This window comes from Podarcis liolepis (assembly GCF_965112155.1).
Source record: "Podarcis liolepis genome assembly, chromosome: 13".
In the NCBI taxonomy this organism is placed as follows: domain Eukaryota; kingdom Metazoa; phylum Chordata; class Lepidosauria; order Squamata; family Lacertidae; genus Podarcis; species Podarcis liolepis.
This window is the reverse complement of record NC_139573.1, coordinates 5,850,847-5,876,397: the sequence shown is the minus strand read 5'-3', so window position 1 is coordinate 5,876,397 and position 25,551 is coordinate 5,850,847. Positions and strand designations below refer to the sequence as shown.

At 47.8% G+C, this 25,551-nt stretch overlaps 2 protein-coding genes across 6 annotated transcripts in view; one reads left to right on the top strand and one right to left on the bottom strand.

The window, feature by feature from the left end:
* The window catches only part of LOC310692132 (Fc receptor-like protein 5), a 75,589-nt gene that overhangs the window by 36,805 nt on the left and 13,233 nt on the right, over nt 1-25,551 (bottom strand). The window lies entirely within an intron of this gene.
* LOC310692100 (alpha-1B-glycoprotein-like) overlaps nt 1-25,551 on the top strand; it is a 31,009-nt gene that overhangs the window by 3,892 nt on the left and 1,566 nt on the right. The window contains exons 3-8 of one of the 5 annotated variants that reach the window (XM_083472631.1): nt 10,880-11,176; nt 12,696-12,992; nt 15,387-15,713; nt 17,724-18,020; nt 18,350-18,457; nt 24,411-24,508. In XM_083472631.1, the coding sequence (XP_083328757.1) occupies nt 10,880-11,176; nt 12,696-12,992; nt 15,387-15,713; nt 17,724-18,020; nt 18,350-18,457; nt 24,411-24,508 (1,424 nt within the window). Of the gene's footprint in view, nt 1-352; nt 650-969; nt 1,282-2,395; nt 4,264-5,945; nt 6,394-7,375; nt 8,170-8,608; nt 9,498-10,879; nt 11,177-12,695; nt 12,993-15,386; nt 15,714-17,723; nt 18,021-18,349; nt 18,458-24,410; nt 24,509-25,551 lie in introns of those variants that run through there. The other 4 variants (XM_083472632.1, XM_083472633.1, XM_083472634.1 and 1 more) reach the window with 4 other exon arrangements.

Below are 25,551 nucleotides of genomic sequence, written 5' to 3'. Positions count from 1 at the left end.
GGGGCACAGATATTGTTGCTGCTCTACAACTCCCATCATCCCCTGCCTGCTTGATGGCAGCTGTAGTTCAACAACATCTGGTGACCCAGGGTTGAAGAATCGTGAAAGCCTTTGCTTACGTGGAGGGAAACCAATATTCACAGGAAGAAGCCAATCTCCTAAGCCTGACATGAATGGTTTGTTAGAGATTCCAGGATGCCTCCAGAGCCACAGATTTCAAGGTTTACTGGAGGGATTATTGTTAAAATAATTTAACCTGTAATATGGGTATGCACCAAATTCCTGGAACAGAGGTGTTTAACAAACAAAGATTGTTCTTCCTTTCTCTGTGCTCCTTCTACTTCCTTCTCAGAGCACCCTCGTCCCCCAGTCTTAACTGTTTTGCCCGAAAAGGATAGCTACAGAAGAGAGGAGTCCATAAAACTTAGATGTTCAGCTTATGAAAGCCGTGATGTATCAAAGATCCAGTTTTTCAAGGACAAGAGACAACTGCAACTCATCAATGTCCCCTCCTCTCTGAACACCTTCACACATATACAACTGCTTCTTCCTCAAGATGGTGGCGATTACTCCTGCAAGTACTACATTGTGGTATCAGGGCGAGAGTTCCCATCCAGAGAGAGCAACTCCATCAGAATTTTGGTATTGGGTGAGGAGGCCTTTCTTTGCAATATGGGTCTGTTGGAGGGGGAAATGGGAAGGTGGACTGAGTTTGGGGGAGGTTAGGCAGGCGAGGAATTGGGCCAATAATTTTGTTAGTAGAATATGTACAGAATTCAAAGATCACCTGTAATTTCATAGCCCTTCCAAACTCCTCTTTTCTTCTTGTCTGCCTTTGAAACGCATTGCCCCTTCCAGAACAACATCGTAGAAAACAAAGGCAGGGTGCCTGCCCCGAGGAGCATACAAGGGATGTTGTCACATGGGGATCCCTTCTGACCTTGGGATTCTCTTTGATTCTCTCTGCAGATGAACCACTTTCCACAATGCCTACCTTTTCCACCCCTGACCAGGCTGTTCTGAGTTTTGCCGCCACAACCAGGCCACCTAGAAAGTCAACACTGGCAACTTCATCAACCAGCTCTTCTCGCTACATCACAGGAACACCCTCAACACGTGCAAAGCTCCTTGCATCAAGCACCTCCTGGTCCAGCTCTTCGCAGATGAGTCTGCATTATAGCACCTCAACCAGCAGCACCAATGCTCAGGAGAGCAGGAAATCCTCCTCCTGCTGTGATCCCAAATCAACCACAGACCAAAAGAAGGACGATTCAGAAAAAGGTACGCCCCTCTCATGAGACTTATTTTTAAGAAAGGGACTTCCTTCCTTCCTTCCTTCCTTCCTTCCTTCCTTCCTTCCTTCCTTCCTTCCTTCCTTCCTTCCTTCCTTTCTCTTTCATTGTTTTATATTTGTATAAAATTTTGATTGTATAGGTTATAAGCCACCCTGAGTGCTGCAGTTGCAGTAGAAGGGAGCAAAATGTCCAAATAAAGAATTAAATAAATAAATAAATAAATAAATAAATAAATAAATAGGGGTTGCACTATAAATAACCCACCTGATTCAGCTCAGTGCGGAATATTATTTTCACCCTACGAAAATAAATGGAAGCAGTGCTACTGCTGCCCGATTTGTTTGCTTTTGTACCGTTATTATTTTTGTCTGGTGGTATTGTTTTTAACCAAACTGCGGGAGGCAGTGGAAGACAGGAGTGCCTGGCATGCTCTGGTCCATGGGGTCATGAAGAGTCGGACACGACTAAACGACTAAACAACAACAACAATTGTTTTTAATCTGATGGTACTGTACTGTTATTTTATCATGTGTGGCTGTGTTTTAGGTGATAAAATAGGAATTTTATGATGTTGCCATGCTTCTGTTTGAGATGGCCGACCTGAAAGGCAGCCTATAACTACAGAATATGGATGTTTGGAAAGAATAATATTTAGAAAGGGACAATCAATGGACCTTCAGAGACCAGGGAGGGAAGAGGAAGGGTGGAAGATAGAATGGCCAAAGAGGTGAATATGTGGAGCAGCAAAGTTCATAGATACTAGCCAAGTCTTTGTTTTGTAAAAATTGACTACCGTATTTTTCGCTCTATAAGACGCACCAGACCACAAGACGCACCTAGTTTTTGGAGGAGGAAAACAAGAAAAAAAATATTCTGAATCTCAGAAGCCAGAACAGCAAGAGGGGTCGCTGCGCAGTGAAACCAGCAATCCCTCTTGCTGTTCTGGCTTCTGGGATAGCTGCGCAGCCTGCATTCGCTCCATAAGACGCACACACATTTCCCCTTACTCTTTAGGAGGAAAAAAGTGAGTCTTATAGAGCAAAAAATACGGTAGTTCTCTGATCAATAACCCGTTCTGATCAACAGCAATTCTCTTGCAGGTTCATATCCTTTTCTTCTGGCCATTAGATGTGGCACTGGTGGATGTCTCCTCCTCCTGGTGTTTGTTGTCTGCATTTATAGGAGGAAGCGCAAAGGTATTTGGCAAGGCAGGGGAAGCTGGGCCTGGGGAGGTGGACATCCCAGGAAGAATGCAGATGTGGGTGGAAGTAACCCCTGGTGGATTCATCACAGCCAGAATTATCACTAACTGCTTATGCACAGCTTGTCTTCTTCATTTTTTTTATTTTGACAAAGTAATATTCATAAATAAATAAGAATGAAAATGTGCACCCCACCACCGAGATAATTCCATTGAAACTATCCAACCTTCCAAAATTTCAACACCTCTTGCGATGGTTTGAACCCTTTCCGTTTTAACAGTACAAATTCTACAAACACCCTCCATATCTCCTCAAAATCACTTCTCCTGCATATTCCCTGTCTTACCTTAATGGCACATGCTAATTTATCATTCATAACTATATCCCACACCTCTTTATCCCATTCTTCCATTTTATATTCTGCTTGCCCCTTCTATAGCTATAATAATTCTAGCTATAATAATTCGTGCAGAAAGCTCGCCTGTTCCATTTCTGTGTGTCAGGTTGCAGTTAGAACGACAGAAGCAGAGTAATAAAAGGTAGCAGCCCCATCTATTTGTCCAGGACAGAGATCTGAAATTCTTCGCAAGGCCCTCTCCATGGGGCTGCCATTGAAGACTGTTCAAACCTGCTGTGGTTTCAAAAGACAGCAACTTATAAAGAGCACATCCTGTCAGTCTTTATAAGACCTTTGCAGACTCTCTGTGTCAGATTCAAAATGATGGCCTCTTGGCCCTCAAAGCCCTAAACAACAACCATCCTTTAATTCCCCCCTTTATTTACCCATTAAGAATTACACATAATGAACTACATTGTTCTGTTGTAAAAGAAAAAATCTTCACACTAAGAGGCTAGAAAAGGAGAAAAAAGAAAAAGAAGAAAAGAAAAATAAAGAAAAAATTAAACGAAAAATCTTATGAAAAACGTACAAGAAATGCAAACCATCATCGACATTATTATAAACATATATTTCCAGTAAGAAATCCTTTTATCTTCAGCTTATCGATTTCTCCTTGCCATTCTTACTTTCTTATCTATACCTGATCTCTGGTTTTATTCCTTGATTTATTTGATGACTTCCTTCTACCACTATGCCTTTTCTAATTTCTCATATCTTAAAATTTGTGCATCCATTTTTACTCAGTGGAGAACTTATCTCTGTGGAACTTAGTCTACTCTCAGCCAAGTGTCATCACTGGAACCGTTTTGCATCATGTAATTTTTAAAAACATCCCATTCTTTTTTTAAATCCTATCTCCTGAATAGTTTCTTATGAATTCTGTTAATTTCGTTAATTCAAGATATTCACATATCTTTAGGTGCCATTCTTCTTTTGTCGGTATTACATTACTTTTCCAATACTTTGCTATAAGAATCCTGGCAGCCGTAGTAGCATAAAGAAAAACTCTTTTGGGATGTTTGTTGTAAAAATATCTAATAAAAATAATTCTGTTTTTTAAGGAAATGTATATTTTAACATTTTCTTCAATTCTTCATATATCGTGTCCCAAAATAATACGTTGGTGGTACAGAGGTGAGCATAGCTGCCTTCCATCCTTGAAATTTCACCCACTTCTCTGAGTGTTGCAGCACTGTTCCCCAGCCAAGCAATGTAAAGTGCAGCATTCTAGAGGATATTGTGCCTTACGTGCTCTAAATGTGGGAACCCCTGGTGCCCTGTCTTTGTGTCTCCTTCTTCGCTTAAGAGTCACACACATTCACAAACTTTTTTTTCTTTTCTCAGATAAGAGAGCGATCACAGCAAGGTGAGTGAGTACGAAAACTTGGGGCAGCTGTCAGAAGCAGCTTCCTCCAGGCTGTTGGACATGACGCTGCGTTTTGTGTGGCCTGATCATCGGAGGAGTCGGGGCTGCTTTGTGCTTAAAAACAGAAGCAGGGACATGCAGTCAGGAGTGACAAGAGGCTGCAAGGGTGTGGCTGCTAAAAAAGCCACCTTTTTGCAAGAAGATAAAAAGAACTTTTTAGCACAAGGCAAAGGGGAGTCATTTGGCCCATCCTCCATTTTCCAACTGTAGCCAGCCAGATGCCTCTGGGAAGCCCACCAGAAGGCCATTCCTAATTCCTACTCCCCTGGTTTTCAGAGATAGAATCAAAGAATTCTAGAGTTGGAAGGGACCCTGAAGATCATCTAGTTCAGGCACCCCCAAACTCGGCCCTCCCAATGTTTTGGGACTACAGCTCCCATCATCCCTAGCTAACAGGACCAGTGGTCAGGGATGGTGGGAATTGTAGTCCCAAAACATCTGGAGGGCTGAGTTTGGGGGTGCCTGATGTCGTCCAACCCCCTGCAACGCAGGAATATGCAGCTGCCCCATACGGAGATCAAACCTGCAACCTTGGCATCATCAGCACCACGCTCTAACCAACTGAGCTACCCAGGAAGAAGGACCAAAAGGACAAGTTTTGGGGTTGCAGATAAGGAGGGGAAATACATTTTAAAAATAATAAAAATTGTCCAGTAGCACCTTAGAGACCAACTAAGTTTGTTCTTGGTATGAGCTTTTGTGCGCACGCACACTTCTTCAGATACACTGAAACAGAAGTCACCAGACCCTTATATATAGTGTGAGGGTGGGGAGGGGTATTACTCAGAAGGGTGGTGGGAATGGGTGATTGGCTGATAGATGTGGTAAACCTGTTCACGACTGTTTACCACCATCAGCCAATCACCCATTCCCACCACTCTTCTGAGTAATAGCCCTCCCCACCCTCTGGTATGGTAACTTCTGTTTCAGTGTATCTGAAAAAGTGTGCATGCACACGAAAGCTCATACCAAGAACAAACTTAGTTGGTCTCCAAGGTGCTACTGGACAATTTTTTAATTTTTCTAAAATATATTTCTACTGTGTCAGACCAACACCACTACTTACCTGAATCAGGAGGCGGAAATGATTGGCATGTTGGAGAGAAGGAAAGATGTCTGTAAGGGATGGGGTGGCTGGGACAGGGACAGAGCCAGTGGACAGGGAAAGGTGGGGGCAGAAGGGGCGAAGGGAGCAGAGCAGGATTCCAGGTTGCCGGAGGCTGGGCTAGATGACCCTTGGGGTTTCCCTTTAATTCTTTGATTCTATGATTCTAATGTCTATTCTGGACCCAGGAGGGCAGGCAGCTCCTGCTACATGGTTCTGTCCTCAGACAGATGCTTTGATGGCAGTTTGGACTTCTCACAAGGGGGGGATTAATCATTGAGTTACTTGGCCCTTCACCTTTGCTGTGAGATGCTATGTGTTTTCTCTGTGTAAGAAACTGGGACGGAAACTGTGGAAACATTTAAAAATAGAATAAAATAGTTTAGCGAGGTTATTTCCCCCTCCATTCATTGCTGGGATTGGGAGATTCTTCCTGTCTTTCATATTGAAACCATCACTTCCTCCATGAAACCTTTGACAATACAATAACTGCCCCCCCCCCCAGTTTCTATTTAAGGAAATAGAAACTGAGCTATGGGATTGGCTGCTACAGGATGTGGTTTAGATGCCTTTTGAAAAGAGGTACATTTGTGAAGAATATTCTGCCAAAACATTTTAGTCATGACAGCTAAGTAGATCTTCATTGTGCAGAAGCAGTCTACCTCTGAATTGCTGTGCACTGGAGATAAGCAAAAGAGGAGGGTGGCCTGTTTGTGAGTTGCGCAGGAGTGTCCAGCTGGCTGCTGTCAAAACTGGATGATGCGAACCCTCAATTTGCTCCCAACAGGCTTGGGGGGATCATCATTCTTTGAACATGTCCCTCAATTTCCTTCTCCTTTTCAGGACTCAGACGCCTTTTACTGCCTTGCCACCCCCTGCTCTGCCTCAGCCCCCACTATCGCAATCATGGATGGAGAGTGGAGCCAAACTGGCCGAAGACCAGGAGGAAGGTCTCTACAACAACATTCCCCTTCAGGGTAAGAAGAGAGCAGAACGATACAGAGATTCTGAAGAAGAATGAGCCATCAGGGAGATTAAAATATTCAGATGGGGATTTACAACCAGGGAGATGGGGTGGAAGGGGTTAGGGAAGAGGGCAGTGTTCTGCCTTCCCCTGCCTATTCCAGCATACGACTGGGCTCACTTTCTGCAGCACTTTCCTCAAGAGCAGGGGTCAGCAAACTTTTTCAGCAGGGGGCCGGTCCACTGTCCCTCAGACCATAGCTATCAAGCGTCCCTTATTTGGCGGGACAGTCCCTTATCCCAGCGCCATGTCCCGCTGCTGTCCCTTATTGACGATGTCCCTTAAATAAGCTACTGAAGGTAATGGGGCCCTTTCTATGTCCAGCTGTCCTTTGTCAACAACAAATTGTTGCTGTTTTTTTGTGTTGAATATATGCTATATGGTAATTTATGGACCTAATAGGTATCTAAAGCCATTTGCATGCAACAAAATATGTATTTTATCAAAGTAATTGTTGATCCCTTATTTTGGCTGCTGATCCCTTATTTTTGAGGCTGCTAGTCCCTTATTTTCAAATCCTTATTTTCAACCCTAACCTGACTATATTTTGAAGGAAAAAATATGAACGAATTCCTATGTCCCACAAATAACCCAGAGATGCATTTTAAACAAAAGCACACATTCTACTCATGTAAAAACACGCTGATTCCCGGATTGTCCACGGGCCAGGTTTAGAAGGTAATTGGGCCGGATCTGGCCCCCGGGCCTTAGTTTGCCTACCCATGCTCAAGAGTTAGTCTGTCTAAAATACTTTGCCCCGTTGTCCAGTCTCAATATTTTGATCTTGGATTGTTTTGTGTTGTATGTTTATATTTTTAAAAATCAAATAAAAAATTTATATAATGTAACCTGTTTGGGTATTCTTTGTAATTAAAGAAATCTTTCAAATAAATAAGTAAATCAATTTTGTTTGTTTGTTTCAGTCTCATTTTCTCTTCTTTCCTGTATGGTGTCCTTTGGAGGTAAGATGAAAACGGATGCATCCCTGAAGCCAAGCTTTTCCCCTGAAAGTAATCCCTCAAGAGACAGAAAGACAGCATGCACACATGGGCGTAGCCAGGATTTTTGTTAGGAGCGGGGAGGGACTATGTTGGGGGGGCAACATAGTTCAGTATTTCTATTGTTTTACTTGATCGAGTGTCAAACAGTTCATTAAATAGCTCTGCATCACCCAGCTTTGTCTTGATCCATTCAGAAGATCATGCAAGATCTTAATGCAAAACTAAGTTCCATTCAGGACCGGTCCTTTACACAGTGAACAGTATTGTTCACTCGATAAAAATAAAAGTTAAAGTAAAAGGCAGTAAGGACTTGCAAACTGAAAAGGAAAGCATAATGATAAAAGGAAAAACTGATAATGAATGCCCCCCACCCAAACCCTCCAATTGACAATTGTAGGCAATGAATCATTGCTTTGTGAACTGAAATCATCACAAGCAGTACACTCTCAATTACAGTCCCAGAAACCCTTTAAACCATGGGTAGGCTAACTAAGGCCCGGGGGCCTGATCCAGCCCAATCGCCTTCTAAACCCGGCCCGTGGACGGTCCGGTAATCAGCGTGTTTTTACATGAGTAGAATGTGTGCTTTAATTTAAAATGCACCCCTGGGTTATTTGTGGGGCATAGGAATTCGTTCATATTTTTTCCTTCAAAATATAGTCAGGTTAGGTAATTCTGTCTCTATAATTCCCAAAAGAAAAGCCTCTGTTTTTTTTTTAACAAAGGTTATTTTAAACACCCTGTTCATGTCATTATATATCATTTTCCTTTTCTATGTACTAGAATGGGAAAATCCCAATTTCTCTGTCTGTCTGTCTGTCTGTCTGTCTGTCTGTCTGTCTCCTTTCTTCTTTCCTTCCAATCTCCCTATCATCTTTTGGCTATCCCTCTATGCAGGTAAAGTTGACTTCTGCTCTTCCCTTCTCCCATCCTGCTGCACATTGTCCCATTTGGGTTGCTTCAAGAAGTTTGACCGCAGAGAAAAACAGGTGATGGCACAGCAAGATCAGATGTGGTTAGCAGTTCCCAGATGGAGCTGGATAAAGCTTGTGGTTATGGCTAAAGCCTATAGGCCGAGTTCCACACACAGCTCAGGGTGTGTGTCTACACAATGTTCAGGAGTCGAGGGTGTGATGTTGTGCTTCCTGTCTTTAGTCTTTGCTTTGAGAAGACAGACTTTGGCAAGGCCGGTTCATTGTCTCTCTTGGGACAGAAACCAGAGAGAAGGTGGATTTGGGGCTCCAGCCGTGGTTGTTCTTCCAGGGATACTGGCTGAGCATGAAGTCTGCTGCTTTGGTGACAGGTTGGTGACCTCTCTGCTCAACTCAGATTGGAAATTTGCCATCTATCTCACATTCACACTGCATCTCTCCTTTGCTCTTCACTTCCAGCCTGTCTCCAGATCCTTCTCGGGAGATCAGTCCATGCAGGTAAAGCAGATTTCCATTCTTCTTTCAACTTTTGTGATAGGAGACAGAAGCTCTATGGGATGTAGGAGTGTCAGATTTTGCATGATTGGGTGGATGGCAGCTAGCAGATTGAGGCCGAATCCTGACAAGACAGAAATACTGTTTTGGGGGACAGAGGGCAGGCAGATGTGGAGGACTCCCTGGTCCTGAATGGGGTAACTGTGCCCCTGAAGGACCAGGTGTCCAGCCTGGGAGTCATTTTGGACTCACTGCTGTCCATGGAGGCTCAGGTCAATTCTGTGTCCAGGGCAGCTGTCTACCAGCTCCATCTGGTATGCAGGATGAGACCCTCCCTGCCCACAGACTGTCTGGCCAGAGTGATCCATGCTCTGGTTATCTCCCAATTAGACTTCACTGCACTTTACGTGGGGCTACCTTTGAAGGTGACCTGGAAACTAAAACTAATCCAGAATGTGGCAGCCAGACTGGTCACTGGGAGTGGCCACTGAGACCATGTAACACTGGTCCCAAAAGACCTACATTGGCTCCCAGTACATTTCCGAGCACAATTCAAAGTATTGGTGCTGACCTTCAAAGCCCTAAAGGGCCTCTGTCCAGTATACCTGAAGGAGCGTCTCCACCCCCACCATTCAGCCTAGACACTGGGTCCAGTTCTGAGGGCCTTCTGGCAGTTCCCTCCCTGCGAGAAGTGAGGTTACAGGGAACCAGGCAGAGGGCCTTCTCGGTAGTGACCCCCGCCCTGTGGAACGCCCTCCCATCAGATGTCAAGAAAATAAACAACTATCTGACTTTTAGAAGACATCTGAAGGCAGCCCTGTTTAGGGAATTTTTTAATGCTGTGACATCACATTGGTGGGGAAGGGGAGAAGGGAGGAGAGAGAGATTTTCAAAATCTGATTTTGAGTTTAAGAGGCATTGAAGTAAAGGATGGAATGGGCTAGTCAATCCCAAGCAGTAATCAAAGTTGAGCCATTTTGGTAGCTGTAACTGTGAGAGAGATCAAAGGAGCTCTGGCCAAGATCTCTCAGCATAGTCATAAAACTGCCACATCATAGTTCCTAGGGGAAGCCAACAGAGTACAATACTGAAGATTTAAGTCTGTCGTGAAGATGAGCTTTAATGTGATGTAGCAAAGGGGCAGGGTTATTTTAAGCAGTTCTTCAGTCTTGGGGGGCACAGATTCTGTTGCTGCTCTACAACTCCTATCTTCCCCTGCCTGCTTGATGGCAGCTGTAGTTCAACAACATCTGGTGACCCAGGGTTGAAGAACTGTGTAAGCCTTTGCTTACGTGGCTGGAAACATTGTGGAATCTGGGCGAGAGATCGCATCCAGAGAGAGCAACTCCATCAGGATTTCGCTATTGGGTGAGGAGGCCTTTCTTTGCAGTACGGATCTATTGGAAGTTGAATTGGGAAGCTGGATTGAGCCTGAGCTGTTTGGCTGGTCAAAGGAACAGGAGGGGAATTTTATTAATAGAATTAGAATATGTACAAAATTCAAATATCATCAGAAATTCTGTAGTCCTCCCAAAGTCCTATTTCCTTTTCTCATTAATCTGCTTGCTTATTGAGGGGGAGAGAGATTATAGGTCTACAACTCCCATCAGTCATCCACCAAGCAGCTTGATGGGTGTCGCAGTTCAACAACATCTGGCAACCCATGGTTCAAACATGCTTGTTTAGGTGAGCTTTTCTCAAGAAATTATGTTTGTCAAAAATCAAAAGGTTTTGTTGAAATGTTCCTCCAGCTAATGACATGGAATTATTAGAATGCTGTTTTGATAGTGACCCCAAGTAAGTAGATTGTGGAAATCTGTGTGTAGCATTTGTTTAATGCAGGACTAAGAAGGACCAAGACATTCTTGGCACTAAACAAGCATACCTTGAACCAACAACTCATTTAAAGAATTTGTGGATGAGGGACTACAGGAGAATAGCTTAAGGAAGAGGCTGAATGGCATTTCCCCCCTGCACTTCTTCCCTTTCCCCAATGCAGTTCTGCCTCCACCAGCTCCAGAGCTGTCCATCATCCCTCCAAGACAGTCCTTTCTCCAGGGACAACGGATCACGTTGAAATGCTCCCACCCAGGAGGGCAGCTGGAAGCCAAGTTCTTATTTTATGAAATTAAAGCAGATGGTAATTACACTAGACCCCAAGAACAGTTCAATAATACCCTGGAAATCACTGCAGGATTTCAGGAAACAAAGAAATCATTTGTCTGTGCCTACATGGAAGAAAGCAGTGCAGGACAACTGTCTGAACGGAGTAACCTCATTGAGGTTTCCATTATAGGTGAGTTAAGTTTGGCTAGTTCATATCATCAGAAGGCAGAGGGCCTTCTTGGTAGTGGCACCTACTAGGAAATAAACAACTACCTGACTTCTAGAAGACACCTGAAGGCGCCTTCCTTAAGAATTTTTTTAATATTTGATGTCTTATCATATTTATAATATTATATTGTGAGCCGCCCAGAGTGGCTGGGGAGACCCAGCCAGATGGGTGGGGTATAGATGATAATTAACTACAGGAGTATAACTCAAGGAAGGGGCTGAATGGCATTTCCCCCTTGCACTTCTTCCCTTTCCCCAATGCAGTTCTGCCTCCACCAGCTCCAGAGCTGTCCATCATCCCTCCAAGACAGACCTTTCTCCAGGGACAACCGATCACGTTGAAATGCTCTCACCCAGGAGGGCAGCTGGCAGCCAAGTTCTTATTTTATGAAATGAAGGCAGAACATGGGTGGACTAAACTCCAAGAAGACTTCAATAATACCCTGGAAATCACTGCAGGATTTCAGGAAATAAATAAATCATTTGTCTGTGCCTACATGGAAGAAAGCAATGCAGGACAACTGTCTGAACGGAGTAACCGCATTGAAGTTTCCATTAGAAGTGAGTTAAGTTTGGCTAGTTCATATCATCAAAAGGCAGAGGGCCTTCTTGGTAGTGGCTCCCGCCCTGTGGAATGCCCTCCCATCAGATGTCTAGGAAATAAACAACTACCTGACTTTTAAAAGACACCTGAAGGCCGCCCTGCTTAGGAAAGTTTTTAATATTTGATGTCTTATCATGTTTATAATATTATATTGTGAACTGCCCAGAGTGGCTGGGGAAACCTAGCCAGATGGGCAGGGTACATAATAATAATAATAATAATAATAATAATAATAATAATAATAATATCCCTTAACTGTGGCAAAGAGTACAGGAGAACCCCCTGGGAGAAAGAGGCACTGGCATGAACTATGGGGATGCTTTGGGCTGGATTAAGAGGACAATTTCAGACCCACATTACGGTCCTTGGAGAGACCTCCTATAGGCATTGTAGCAGCAGTAACACTGGTGAGCTGCAGTTTCGGGAGAAAAATAAATCAATCCATATCTCATGTATACTGTTCCAAAGCTTCTCCTGCAGGGGAGGTGAATTTATTTTGAAATCACCCCTTGAAATGAACCTGGAGCTGTTTCAGAGGGGTCCCTGAACACATGGGGCCCTGAACACACCACTAGGCTGGCTGCCCCTTGTCTCCTAGCACTATAGGAGAAGGAGAAGGTCGGGGGGACATTTTATCCTTTCCCCCACCCTGAAACTCCCCCCTTCTCTACAAATCCTGAACAGGACGAGGAGGCTCCTGTTGCAAGAACAACACAGCTATTAACTGCTAGACATACACTGCAACATTTTTCGCAGGCCACCCTGGTCTCCTGCCCTGCCAAACTTGGGCGGTCTTACATTTTGCAGTTTGAAGGGAAATAGGGCATCGCCAAACAAGGCTCGCTTCTTATTCTTTATCTGTTTATTTGCTTCTCAGGCCATCTTCATCCTCCGTTCTTCTCTGTGTCCCCGAAGCTTGACACCTACAGCAGTGGGGAGATTGTGAACCTCACATGCTCTGCTCCTGAAAACCTTCTCATGTCAAGGGTTCTCTTTAAGAAGGACCAATGGCTGTTGTTTGACTACAGGCCCCCTTCTCCTCTGGCCTCCTATACATACACGAGGCGCTTGTCTCCTCAAGACAGCGGGGAGCATCTTTGCACGTACCGAGCTGCAGAATCGAGCCGGAACATCTCATCCCCAGAAAGCAGAAGGATCAGGATTTCAGTGATGGGTGAGGCCTTAAAAAACGCATAATTCCCTTGGAAGATGAAGGGGGAAGGCTGCCCTAGAATGTCCCAGGTTCAATCCCCGTTGTCTCCTGGTAGGTCTGGGAAACTCTCCTGCCTGAGGACCTAGAGAGAGATGCTGCCAGTCAGTGTATACAATGCTAGCAGGACCACTGGTCTGGCGTGGTTATAAGGCAGCGGGTGACGTTCTTAGATGCCAGGGTGACCTCGGAAATGAGAACCTTCTTGATATCAGCTCAGACTGCAATGTGGGTCTGTCTTTGTTTCTTGGACGATAGCGCTATAACCCTTAGTCAAGCATTATTACTACTCATGAGTAAGAAACCATGCAAGGGGCCTGGGGGCAAGCTGGAAAGCTCTGACACATCCCCCTCATACCATTTACTTTTTCATAATAATTTTTATTGGTTTTACAATTTGGTTTTACATTCACAGAAAAAATCCAATAAAAAAATACAGAATTCTCGGACTTCCACCCTCCCTTTTGTGGAGTCCACAAATAACCCTTTTCATTGCAAATCATATTATCCTCCATTTATCCACAAAACTCTATTTTCTCTTGTAGTCCTTTTCACATTGCAAGTGTTACTTCAATCTTGATAATGTTTTTAACCGTTTACAGGGTTCTGTCAGATATATTACAAATGTTTCCCAGTCCTTATTTAAAAAATTATCACCCAGAAAAAATATGGAATGCTTCACAAATTTGCGTATTATCCTTGTGCAGGGGCCATGCTAATTTTCCCTGTATCATTCCAATTTTAGTACATGTGCTGCCGAAGGGATCACCACCCTCATACCATTGACAGATTGTGAAGGTCTGAAGTGGGGAGACCCCTATATTGTACCAGTGGAGACTCCTAGGGCAATTTAGGGGATGTGATGGCTTACACATGACATGAGTAGTAAGGTAAAGGTAAAGGGACCCCTGACCATTAGGTCCAGTCGTGACTGACTCTGGGGTTGCGGCGCTCATCTCGCTTTATTGGCCGAGGGAGCCGGCGTACAGCTTCTGGGTCATGTGGCCAGCATGACTAAGCTGCTTCTGGCGAACCAGAGCAGTGCACGGAAACGCCGTTGACCTTCCCGCTGGAGTGGTACCTATTTATCTACTTGCACTTTGACGTGCTTTCGAACTGCTAGGTTGGCAGGATCAGGGACCGAGCAACGGGAGCTCACCCCGTCATGGGGATTCGAACCTCCGACCTTCTGACCGGCAAGTCCTAGGCTCTGTGGTTTAACCCACAGCGCCACCCACGTCCCTTGACACGAGGGGTACAGGTCCCCAAATGGGGATTAAGAGTTTAGCCAGCTAACATTTACCTTCCCGGACACTGCACATTTCCCCTGAATATTGTACAACACATGCTCCTGATCTTCTCTCCTCTCCCCTCCTGAAGTCCAAGTGGGGAATTCATGAACCCACGACTCTCTGATGACAAACCTGCCTGGATGAACCTGATGTAGTTGGGTGTCAAGGTCCCCAAGGCACCCCCCCCCAAAAAAAATAAAACACAATTGACCCTTGATTTTAGTTTAAGGTTTTGGCATAATTTTGACCACAACTTTATTAAAATACAAGAAATGTGAGTGGCTGCTTAGGCATTGGTTGCGACTATCTGACCCCGCACGGGGACAGACTGACATTCGCATGCCCGGGAAGTCAGTAAGGGAAAACATTTGGGAGAGAGACAGAGCTGGGTACCATGCCCTCACCTCTCCCCAGAATGCTCCCAGGGGTTCTTGCATGGCCCTAGCCCTTTGACAGGGGTTCGGACAAAAGCATGGCAAGCCCCTGGATTCCTTTAATGGAATACCCTTGCAGCAGCAGCATTTGGAGGGGCAGGCACAGCCAATCCATACCCCTCCACCAACCAATTCATAAAACCAATGCCTAACTGCAACCTTACAAGTTGTGATGATTTGCTACGCAGTAGGCAGAAACCAAACGGCACCAGCCACCAGCCAAATGGACAAAATTCCTACCTGGCCCTTGTCCCAAAAGCAGACGACCCCATGACAGCCATAGCAAGGTCAAGTGAACAACTCTGAAAATAGGGAGGGTGGGCGAGTGATCCGATGCGCGCAGCGAAAAGAGGAAGCTCAACGCTGCATGCAGGGTATTTAAAGGCTATGGCTGCCAATCACAAAATGGCAACGTATGAATCTCCCCAGAAACAAGAAGAGCTGAATGATAATGGTGGCCAACTTCTTTTCCCACCCAGCAACAGTGGGGTGCCTTGTTAGCCCCCAACACAACACGTGCTCTCCATGAAGAAGAACACGCTTTGTGGCTTGCTGCTTAAAACCTCCGTGAGCCACAGACTCCTAATCATTTAGCCATTGTACTCATTTTCCTTTATGAACTGCTCCTGTAGCTCCTCCTCCTGCCCCGGTGCTGACAGTGGACCCTCCATCTGGAGTGGTGAAGGAAGGGGGATTCCTGCGCCTCACCTGCTTGGCCATTGGCAGCAACACAGAGCAAAGGTTCCATTTCTACCAGGATGGGGTCAAGATTTCCTCCAGCAGTGAAGAGTCTCTGGTGGACTCCGGAGAACCCAGGAATGCCTTATCGAACGCCTCTGCAAAGATCCTGGTCCAAGTCACAGCCAGCAACCACACTGGGGGATTTGCTTGCAGGTATGAGCAGAAACTGAGCAGCCGATGGATCATGTCTCCCTGGAGCCAAAGGGTGAATGTCACAGGTGAGCCATGCGCCACTGGGAACACAGAGCCCACATTAGAAGTGGGACAGTCCTCTTGTGGGTTTTGTGATTGAACTCCAAGACTCAAGGATGGAGGGAAAAGAACAAGGGGTGGGAACAATGCCGTTCTTTGCTGCGACTTCCAGCCTCCTCCTTCCTTCCTTCCTTCCTTCCTTCCTTCCTTCCTTCCTTCCTTCCTTCCTTAGATTTTGACACAGTAATAATCATAGATAAATAAGAACAAAAATGTGCACCCCTCCACTGTGACCATTCCATTGCAACTATCAAATCTCCCAAAATTTCAGTGCCACTTGTGATGGTTTGACCCCTTTCCGTTTTACCAGTACAAATTCTACAAACACCCTCCATAGCTCCTCAAAATCATTTCTCCTGCATATTCCCCGTCTTACCTTAATAGCACATGTTAATTTATCATTCATAGCTATATCCCACACCTCTTTATCCCATTCTTCCATTTTATATTCTTCTTGCCCCTTCCACTTCCTAGCTATAATAATTCATGCAGCTATCAATAAATTTGTGAGCAAGTTCTTCCTAGCCTGTGAACCTTCCACCCCACCATAAATTGATAATAATGCTACCTCTGGAATTTTGGTCAGCTTTAACCCAGTGATTTCTGTTATCTCCTTAAACACCCTTTGCCGTTTTTAAAAACATATTTCATTATTGGAAATATGTGAAATATTACATATTGGACTACTGCAATGTGCTCTACATGGGGCTAACTTTGAAGGTGACCTGGAAACTGCAACTAATCCAGAATGCGGCAGCTAGACTGGTGACTGGGAGCGGCCACGAAAACCATATAACACTGGTCTTGAAAGACCTACATTGGCTCCCAGTACGTTTCCGCGCATAGTTCAAAGTGTTGGTGTTGACCTTGAAAGCCCTAAACGGCCTCGGTCCAGTATACCTGAAGGAGCGTCTCCACCTCCATCGTTCAGCCCGGACACAGAGGTCCAGGTCTGAGGGCCTTCTGGCAGTTCCCTCCCTGTGAGGAGTGAGGTTACAGGGAACCAGGCAGAGGGCCTTCTCAGTGGTGGCGCCCGCCCTGTGGAACGCCCTCCCATCAGATGTCAAGGAAATAAACAACTATCTGACTTTTAGAAGACATCTGAAGGCAACCCTGTTTAGGGAATTTTTTAGTGCTGTGACATCACATTGGTGGGGAAGGGGTGAAGGGAGGAGAGAGAGATTTCCAAAATCTGATTCTGAGTTTAAGAGGCATTGAAGTAAAGGATGGAATGGGCTAGTCAATCCCAAGCAGTAATCGAAGTTGAGCCATTTTGGTAGTTGTAACTGTGATAGAGATCAAAGGAGCTCTGGCCAAGATCTCTCAGCATAGTCACAAAACTGCCACCCTCATAGTTCCTAGGGGAAGCCAACAGAGTACAATACTGAAGATTCAAGTCTGTCGTGAAGATGAGCTTTAATGTGATGTAGCAAAGGGGCAGGGTTATTTTAAGAAGTTCTTCAGTCTTGGGGGGCACAGATATTGTTGCTGCTCTACAACTCCCATCATCCCCTGCCAACTTAGCAGAAGTTGTAGTTCAACAACATCTGGGGGCCCAAGGTTGAAGAACTGTGTAAGCCTTTGCTTACGTAGCTGGAAACAGAGCTTGAGGAATATTCTGGTCTTCACCAAGGTGAGGAACATTCTCTTTGTGAATGAATGATACACACAAAGTCTAAACCATCTGGGTGATTCTGCCCAAACCATTCTGTTGTTTTTGCCAGGTCCAAGGAAGACAAAGCAAGGTCCCTGAATATTGTCACAAAGTCAACATCCTCCTGGTCCCTTAGGGGAGGCGAGAGAGCACTATTGCTATAACATTGCTTCATGTTTTCAATATAGCTGAATGTTAAGGAGAGGTGCTGGGGGGATTGGTCTGGAAGTTGCACGGTCTCATATTGTAGCCCTAATCTCATATATGGGGAATTCTCTGAATGGCATTTCCCCCTTGCACTTCTTCCCTTTCCCCAATGCAGTTCTGCCTCCACCAGCTCCAGAGCTGTCCATCATCCCTCCAAGACAGTCCTTTCTCCAGGGACAACGGATCAAGTTGAAATGTTCCCCTCCGGAAGGGCAGCCAGCAGCCAAGTTCTTCTTTTATGAAATTAAAGCAGGTGGTAATTACACTAGACCCCAAGAACAGTTCGATAATACCCTGGAAATCACTGCAGGATTTCAGGAAATAAAGAAAACATTTGTCTGTGCCTACTTGGAAGAAAGCAGTGCAGGACAACTGTCTGAACGGAGTAACAGCATTGAGGTTTCCATTATAGGTGAGTTAAGTTTGGCTAGTTCATATCATCAAAAGGCAGAGGGCCTTCTTGGTAGTGGCACCCACTAGGAAATAAACAACTACCTGACTTTTAGAAGACACCTGAAGGCGCCCTGCTTAGGAATTTTTTTAATATTTGATGTCTTATCATGTTTATAATATAATATTGCGAGCTGCCCAGTGTGTGTGTGTGTATGTATGTATAAATAATTTATTTCTTTAAAGACTTGCTTTCAACATTGTGTTATGTACTTGTCTTGAATTTTCAAGAGGAAGCCTGTTAGTGTGTTTCTAAGCACATCCCCGCTCCTTTATTTTTTATCTTCACAGCTCAGTTGCCAGATTCCTCTGCTCCATCAATGGGGCATGCATGGTGGGCTAGTCTACTTCTGATCCCGGCAGTCGTGTTCGCTTACTATTGTTGGAGAAAGAAAGGCAGTAAGTGATGGGAACTTGGGACCATCCAGCTCAAACCCCAGAAGAAGAGCCTGCCTCCCTTTGGGCCTAGTTCCATAGATTAACTATGCACTGCTATTATATAATCCCATAATAACACAATCTGTAAGTGGAAACCAGCCCACTTTGTTAAGTTAATGACTTGGGCTGGCTAGTTAAGTACCACAATTTAGCATAACGAAAAAAAGATGCTCTGTGCCATAGAATAGATGGGTTGGCCTTTCTTCCAGCTCCTCACCTACCTACATAGGAGAACAATAGGCAGAGTTGTGTGAAAGGCCTGGGGGGGGGGAGCAGAAAAATGGGGGGGGACAGGTTTCTTTCCAGTTTTTCTGGGTTTTTTCCAGGCCTTCCAATCTCTAAGAGAGAGACATGTTTGCTCTGGGTTTGGGGGCTGTCCTGGAAAGCTAATGGGGAAGCAAGATCTATGGGGATGTCAGTGCTATGATACCTTCCATCCTATGCTCTGGTTGTTTATGTGTGTAAATAAAACCATATACCCTAGAGCAGGGGTGTCAAACTCAAATTCATCGGGGGCCGCATCAGCAGTTTGGTCACCCTCAAAGGGCCGGTTGTAAACGGAAGTGGTTTCCTGAATGCATGTAAAGTGGAGGTTTCCTGTGTAGAACGGCCGGCACCTCTCTGGCTTGTAGGCTGCCGCGCATGCGCTGAAGAGGCGGCTGTTATGTAGTGTAGTTTCACCCTGGGCCAACAGGGGGATACTGTATATAGTTTTCACTCAGGTCTGTAGATAGTTTTCACTCAGGTCCGCGTCTGTTATTTTAGGCGGGAACTCTGGGCTGTGGTGGTTACAATGTTGACAGCCGGCTGCCTATAAATACAGGCCGGCTGAGCTGTTCGCGGGCAGTTCTATTCCAGTTTACCTTAATAAAGAGCTACTTGAAGAAATCGCTGTGCCGGCTGCTATGTCAACCCACGACTTAACACTGGCGACGAGGATGGGATCGATGGACATCAGAGCACAGCCAGATGCGGCCAGCCTCTGAACTGAGCTGAATCACTGAGCTGAATCACAGAGCGAAATCACTGAGCGAAATCACTGGGCAGAACCAATTCAGAGCTGACTGTTCTGGCTAGAGCACTGTGTTCCATCCCTCGCCCTTCACGCCGGCATCGGAATCATGGCTTCACTTGTGCCTCTACCGCCTTTTGCGCCAGCCTCTGAATCATGGGACTCCTACCTCGCTCGGTTCGACTGCTACCTCCAAGCCAACGAGCTGACAGAAGTATCACAGGATCGGAAGCGGGGCCTATTCCTCAGCCTCTGTGGGCCTGAGGTGTTTGAGACGGCCCGAGCATTGGTTGCGCCTGAAGCAGTCCAGGCAACACCATGGGACACGATCCAAGAGAAGCTCCGCAACCACTACGCACCAAAGCCGTCCAAGATTGCTGCCCGCCATGCGTTCTACCACCGGAACCAGGCAGAGGGGGAGTCAATCAACAACTACACCACCGCCCTGCGACAGGCTGCAATGCACTGTGAGTTCCGAGACTTAGACGATGCCCTGATGGATCGAATCGTCTGCGGGGTCCGGGACATCCATCTGCAACGGCGTCTCCTAGCCAAGCCAGACCTCACGCTACAGAAAGCCATTGAGGAGGCTGTGGCCTCAGAAGCTGCTGAACGCTCCGCCCAGGAGATCCGCAAGTCCAGCAGCCCGCGTCTTGCTAGGGAGCCAGTTCCGGTGCATCATGAAGAGGCCAGCAGTGAGGAGGCATCCTCCAGTGAAGACGATGACGTGCACCAGACAAAGCGGGAGCGCAGGAAGTTCCAACAGAAGTCCAAGGGCCAACCGGAATGTGCTGGCTGCGGAGGCAACCATTCCCGTGCCAAGTGTCGATTCAGAGACGCCATCTGTAGGAAGTGTTCCAGAAGGGGCCACATCGCTAAGGTCTGCCGATCGGCTCCGTCTGACACCCCCCCTTCATCGACTCGCAAGTCCAAGTCTTCACTCCAGTCTGCCAAGGAAAGTTGTTTCGCTCTCACCAACTGCCGCTGCCCGTCTGGAACCACGATTGGCCAAACCGACTCGCCTACGCGACGCAAGCTGAACGTCACGGTGCTCATTGAAGGAGCTCCATGTGACATGGAGATCGACACCGGGTCTGCCCTGTCCATCGTGTCATGGAGCACCATCAAAAGACTGGTACCCAGAGTGTCCAAAAGGCAACTCGACTCTCACCGCGTACACCTGAGAGACTACCAGGGAAACGACATTCCCGTGGTAGGCGTTGGCCGGTTCCGGATCGCCTTCAAGGATTTTTCGGGCCTGCTCCGGTTGGTGGTGGTCGAAGGTCAGCGGCCAAGCCTCCTAGGGCTAGACTGGTTTGATGCCCTCGGCCTGGAAGTCACCGGCATCAACTGCATCTCTAACGCAGAGACTGAGGGTCTGGTCAAAGACTTTGCCGAGGTTTTTGACGGCACCTTGGGCCAATATACAGGTACGCCCATCTCCTTTAGCCTTGATCCACAAGTCGCCCCCATCAAGCTAAAGCCACGCCGGGTTCCCTTTGCTCTCAAGGCTAAGGTGGACGAACAACTGGACAAACTGATCGCCCAAGGAGTTTTGGAGCCGGTTGACCACGCAAAGTGGGAAACCCCCATCGTCACGCCTGTCAAGCCAGATGGGTCGGTGAGAATCTGCGCTGACTACAAGTGCACGATCAACAAGGCACTTCAGCAGCACGCTTATCCGGTTCCTGTTGTCCAACACCTGCTGCATTCCCTGGGTGAGGGTAAGGTCTTCGCTAAGCTGGACCTTGCCCAAGCCTATCAACAACTGCCAGTCGATGATGCCACTGCTGAAGCCCAGACGATCGTCACCCACCGGGGGGCTTTCCGTTGCCGCCGGTTGCAGTTCGGGGTGAGTGTGGCTCCTGGCATCTTCCAAAGCCTTATGGAGCGTCTCCTGCAAGGGCTTCCGGGCGTGGTACCATATTTTGATGACGTCTTGGTGTCTGCAGACTCACACCAGCAGCTGTTCGAGCGCCTCCGTGCCGTGCTGACCAGGTTCCAGGAGGCCGGGCTCAAGGTAAAGAGGGACAAGTGCCAGATCGCCGTTCCACAGGTAGAGTTCCTGGGCTATCTTATCGATGCCTCCGGTCTTCATCCAACCACATCCAAGACTCGCGCTATCCAGCAGGCCCCCACCCCAAAGAACAAAACGGAGTTGCAGGCATTCCTGGGGCTGCTGAACTTTTATAACATGTTCCTGCCCCACAAAGCCACAGTGGCTGAGCCTCTTCACCGACTCCTTAGCACTAAGACGCCTTGGGCCTGGGGTCATCGGGAGACGGCGGCCTTCAACGCGGTCAAGGCTCTCCTTTCTTCAGACAGTGTGCTGGTACAGTACAGTGAATCCAGGCCGCTGGTCCTTGCCTGCGACGCCTCACCTTTTGGCATCGGTGCTGTCCTTAGTCACCGTTTTCCAGATGGAAGAGAAGCACCGCTCGCCTACTTTTCCAGGACACTATCTCCGACGGAACGGAATTACAGCCAGCTCGACAAGGAGGCATTGGCACTTGTGGCTGGAGTGAAGAGGTTCCATGAATACCTCTATGGCAGGACTTTTGACCTCATCACTGACCACAAGCCACTCCTGGGCCTCCTCGCCGGTGATCGTCCAACTCCACCGGTCCTCTCACCACGCATGCTGCGATGGACTGTTTTCCTGGCTGCCTACCACTACCGGCTCATCCATCGCCCGGGGAAATCGATGGGCCATGCCGACGCCCTCAGCCGTTGCCCTCTTCCAGCATTTGTGGAAGACCCGGCTCCAGCTTCATCGCTCCTTCTGATTGAGGATCTTCCGGCAGCGCCTGTATCGGCTGCCACTGTGGCCTCCGCATCTGCCCAGGATCGCACCATCAGCCGGGTGCTCAACTGGGTGTGGAGGGGGTGGCCACAAGGGCCTTTTGCATCGGAGTTTCAGCCCTTCGCAACCAGACAACATGAACTCTCAGCTCATCGCGGCTGCCTGCTGTGGGGAGACCGCGTCGTGATTCCCCAGGGACTCCGTCAGCGCGTCCTGGAGGCTCTGCACGTTGGCCACCCGGGAATTGTCAAAATGAAGGCGTTGGCTCGGTGTTACGTCTGGTGGCCTAAGATGGACGATGCCATCACTGCCTGGGTGTCCGCCTGTCAAGCGTGCCAGGAGTCGAGGCCTGCACCACCGGCAGCTAAGGGACACACCTGGGAGACGCCAAAGACACCCTGGTCGAGGGTGCACATCGATCTGGCTGGCCCCTTTCACGGCCGGACCTTTATGGTAGTGGTGGACGCCTATTCCAAATGGCTAGAGGTCGCCCTGATGCCCTCCACCACTACCGAAGCTGTCATCCGGGTGCTGCGAGGCCTGTTTGCAACGCATGGGTGTCCTGATGTCCTTGTCTCTGACAACGGACCGCAGTTCACGTCAGGCACGTTTGAGCGGTATCTTTTGGGACTGGGCATCCGCCATGCCCTAACGGCACCCTTTCATCCATCCAGCAACGGGCAAGCGGAAAGAATGGTGCGCTCAACAAAAGAGGCACTGGCGCGCCTGGACCGGGGAGACTGGCATGAGCGGGTCGCCGAATACTTGTTCGTGCAACACATCACCCCTCATGCGGCCACAGGGAGGAGTCCTGCTGAACTGCTTATGGGCCGCCGCCTCAGGTCACCGCTCGACCGGCTACACCCAGACTTTGCCGTGGCTGAACCCCCAGGCTGTGCCAACGCACCACGGTCATTTGTCCCAGGAAACCAGGTCTTTGCCCGGAACTATGTGGGGGACATCCCTTGGGTGCCAGCCACAGTAGTGGGAGTCACTGGACCTCGCTCGTACCAGGTGGCACTCGAAGACGGACGCTTGTGGCGACGGCACATAGACCAGCTTAGGCGCAGGGTTGAGGACTTGGACACTACCGAGGTGCCCCCAACTGCGCTTGCGGCTCCAGAAGAGACACGTACAGATGGCGAGGCCCCACCTACACCTCCCTCGCAAACTGCCAGCGTGGAGCCGAACCAAGCCGTTTCAGAACAGACTCAGACCACTCCACTTGCGGAGGCTCCACCCACAGCAGCGGATCCAGGGGAGTTGGTTCCAACGCCACCTAGGGTCGCACCACAGCCTCAGCGAGAACTGTGTGGCCCTCCGGACTTGGCTACCAGTCCCCGGCGGTCTGGCAGAGTTTCCAAGCGCCCAACTTATTTAAAGGACTATGTTGTTGGACAGGTATCACTGTTGGTCTAAGTATGGGAAATGTAACCGATATGCTTTTGTGCTTAATTGAACCATTACGCGTAGTGCTGTATATAAGGAAACCATTACGATTGTAACTAACGCCTTATCTCGGTGGGGAGGGGTGTTATGTAGTGTAGTTTCACCCTGGGCCAACAGGGGGATACTGTATATAGTTTTCACTCAGGTCTGTAGATAGTTTTCACTCAGGTCCGCGTCTGTTATTTTAGGCGGGAACTCTGGGCTGTGGTGGTTACAATGTTGACAGCCGGCTGCCTATAAATACAGGCCGGCTGAGCTGTTCGCGGGCAGTTCTATTCCAGTTTACCTTAATAAAGAGCTACTTGAAGAAATCGCTGTGCCGGCTGCTATGTCAACCCACGACTTAACAGCGGCTTTCTTGTGTCAAAAAAAAAAAAAGCGAGAATAAAAGGTGAAGGCTGGCGGCCGGTGGCGGCTACACGGGCCACATGACGAGGTCTGGCGGCCCGGATTCGGCCTGCAGGCCTTGTGTTTGACACCCGTGCCCTAGAGAAACCACAGTCTCTGCTGACCTTCGTTCCAAGGAAACTGACTCCTTGATCAGTGCAGGAATTTGTGGAGTCTCTCACAGATCAGAGAATAGAATGGTGCATAACCTTACTTTTCACTTTTCACTCCCTTTCTCTCTCTTTTTGCCCGGGGCACATCAGAATATCAGCTAGCATCTGAGACAAAGGAAAGCAAGGAGGAAACAAGTCAATACATGTTTGGATTGTCGGTACCCCAAATGACAGACTTTCAGGTCAAAGTAAGTAGAAAGGTTTAGGTTCGCATTTTGCTTCCATCTGAGCTCGGGAAATGAGTCCACCCTCTTATTGAAACCAGTTTTATGGGTCAGGATTGCTTTCAAAGATGCTTAGGAATTGTAATGATTGGTCTTCCGTCCAGGTGACAGAGACAAGTAAACAAGTGTGTAGCTGTCCTTACAGAATTGGCTATCGCCAGGAATGGGGATGGCCACCTGAATGGAAACCAAAACCAAAAAAAGAACTCATGAACCTCTTGTGGCTATAACTGCTAAATTGGCCATCCACGGACAAAGGAACACAAGAAGCTCCTTTATACTGAGTCAGGCGATTGGTCAGCCTAGCTTAGTATTACAGTGGTACCCCGCAAGACGAACGCCTCGCGAGACGAAAAACTCGCAAAACGAAAGGTTTTTTCGTTTTCGAGTTGCCTCGCAAGACGAATTTCCCTATGGGCTTGCTTCGCAAAACGAAGCTTGCCCCGGGGACAGCGGATCTTCTCTTTGAAGCAAGGGGCCGCGGGGAGATAGCGATCTCCCCGCAGCCCCTTGCAGCAAAAGATGTCGGGGGAAGCGGGAAGCGAAGCGCTTCGCTTCCCGCTTCCCCCGCACCTCTTCTAAAGCAAGGGGCTGGGGGGAGATAGCGATCTCCCCGCAGCCCCTTGCAGCGAAAGATGTCGGGGGAAGCGGGAAGCGAAGCGCTTCGCTTCCCGCTTCCCCCGCACCTCTTCTAAAGCAAGGGGCTGGGGGGAGATAGCGATCTCCCCCCAGCCCCTTGCAGCGAAAGATGTCGGGGGAAGCGGGAAGCGAAGCGCTTCGCTTCCCGCTTCCCCCGCACCTCTTCTAAAGCAAGGGGCTGGGGGGAGATAGCGATCTCCCCCCAGCCCCTTGCAGCGAAAGATGTCGGGGGAAGCGGGAAGCGAAGCGCTTCGCTTCCCGCTTCCCCCGCACCTCTTCTAAAGCAAGGGGCTGGGGGGAGATAGCGATCTCCCCCCAGCCCCTTGCAGCGAAAGATGTCGGGGGAAGCGGGAAGCGAAGCGCTTCGC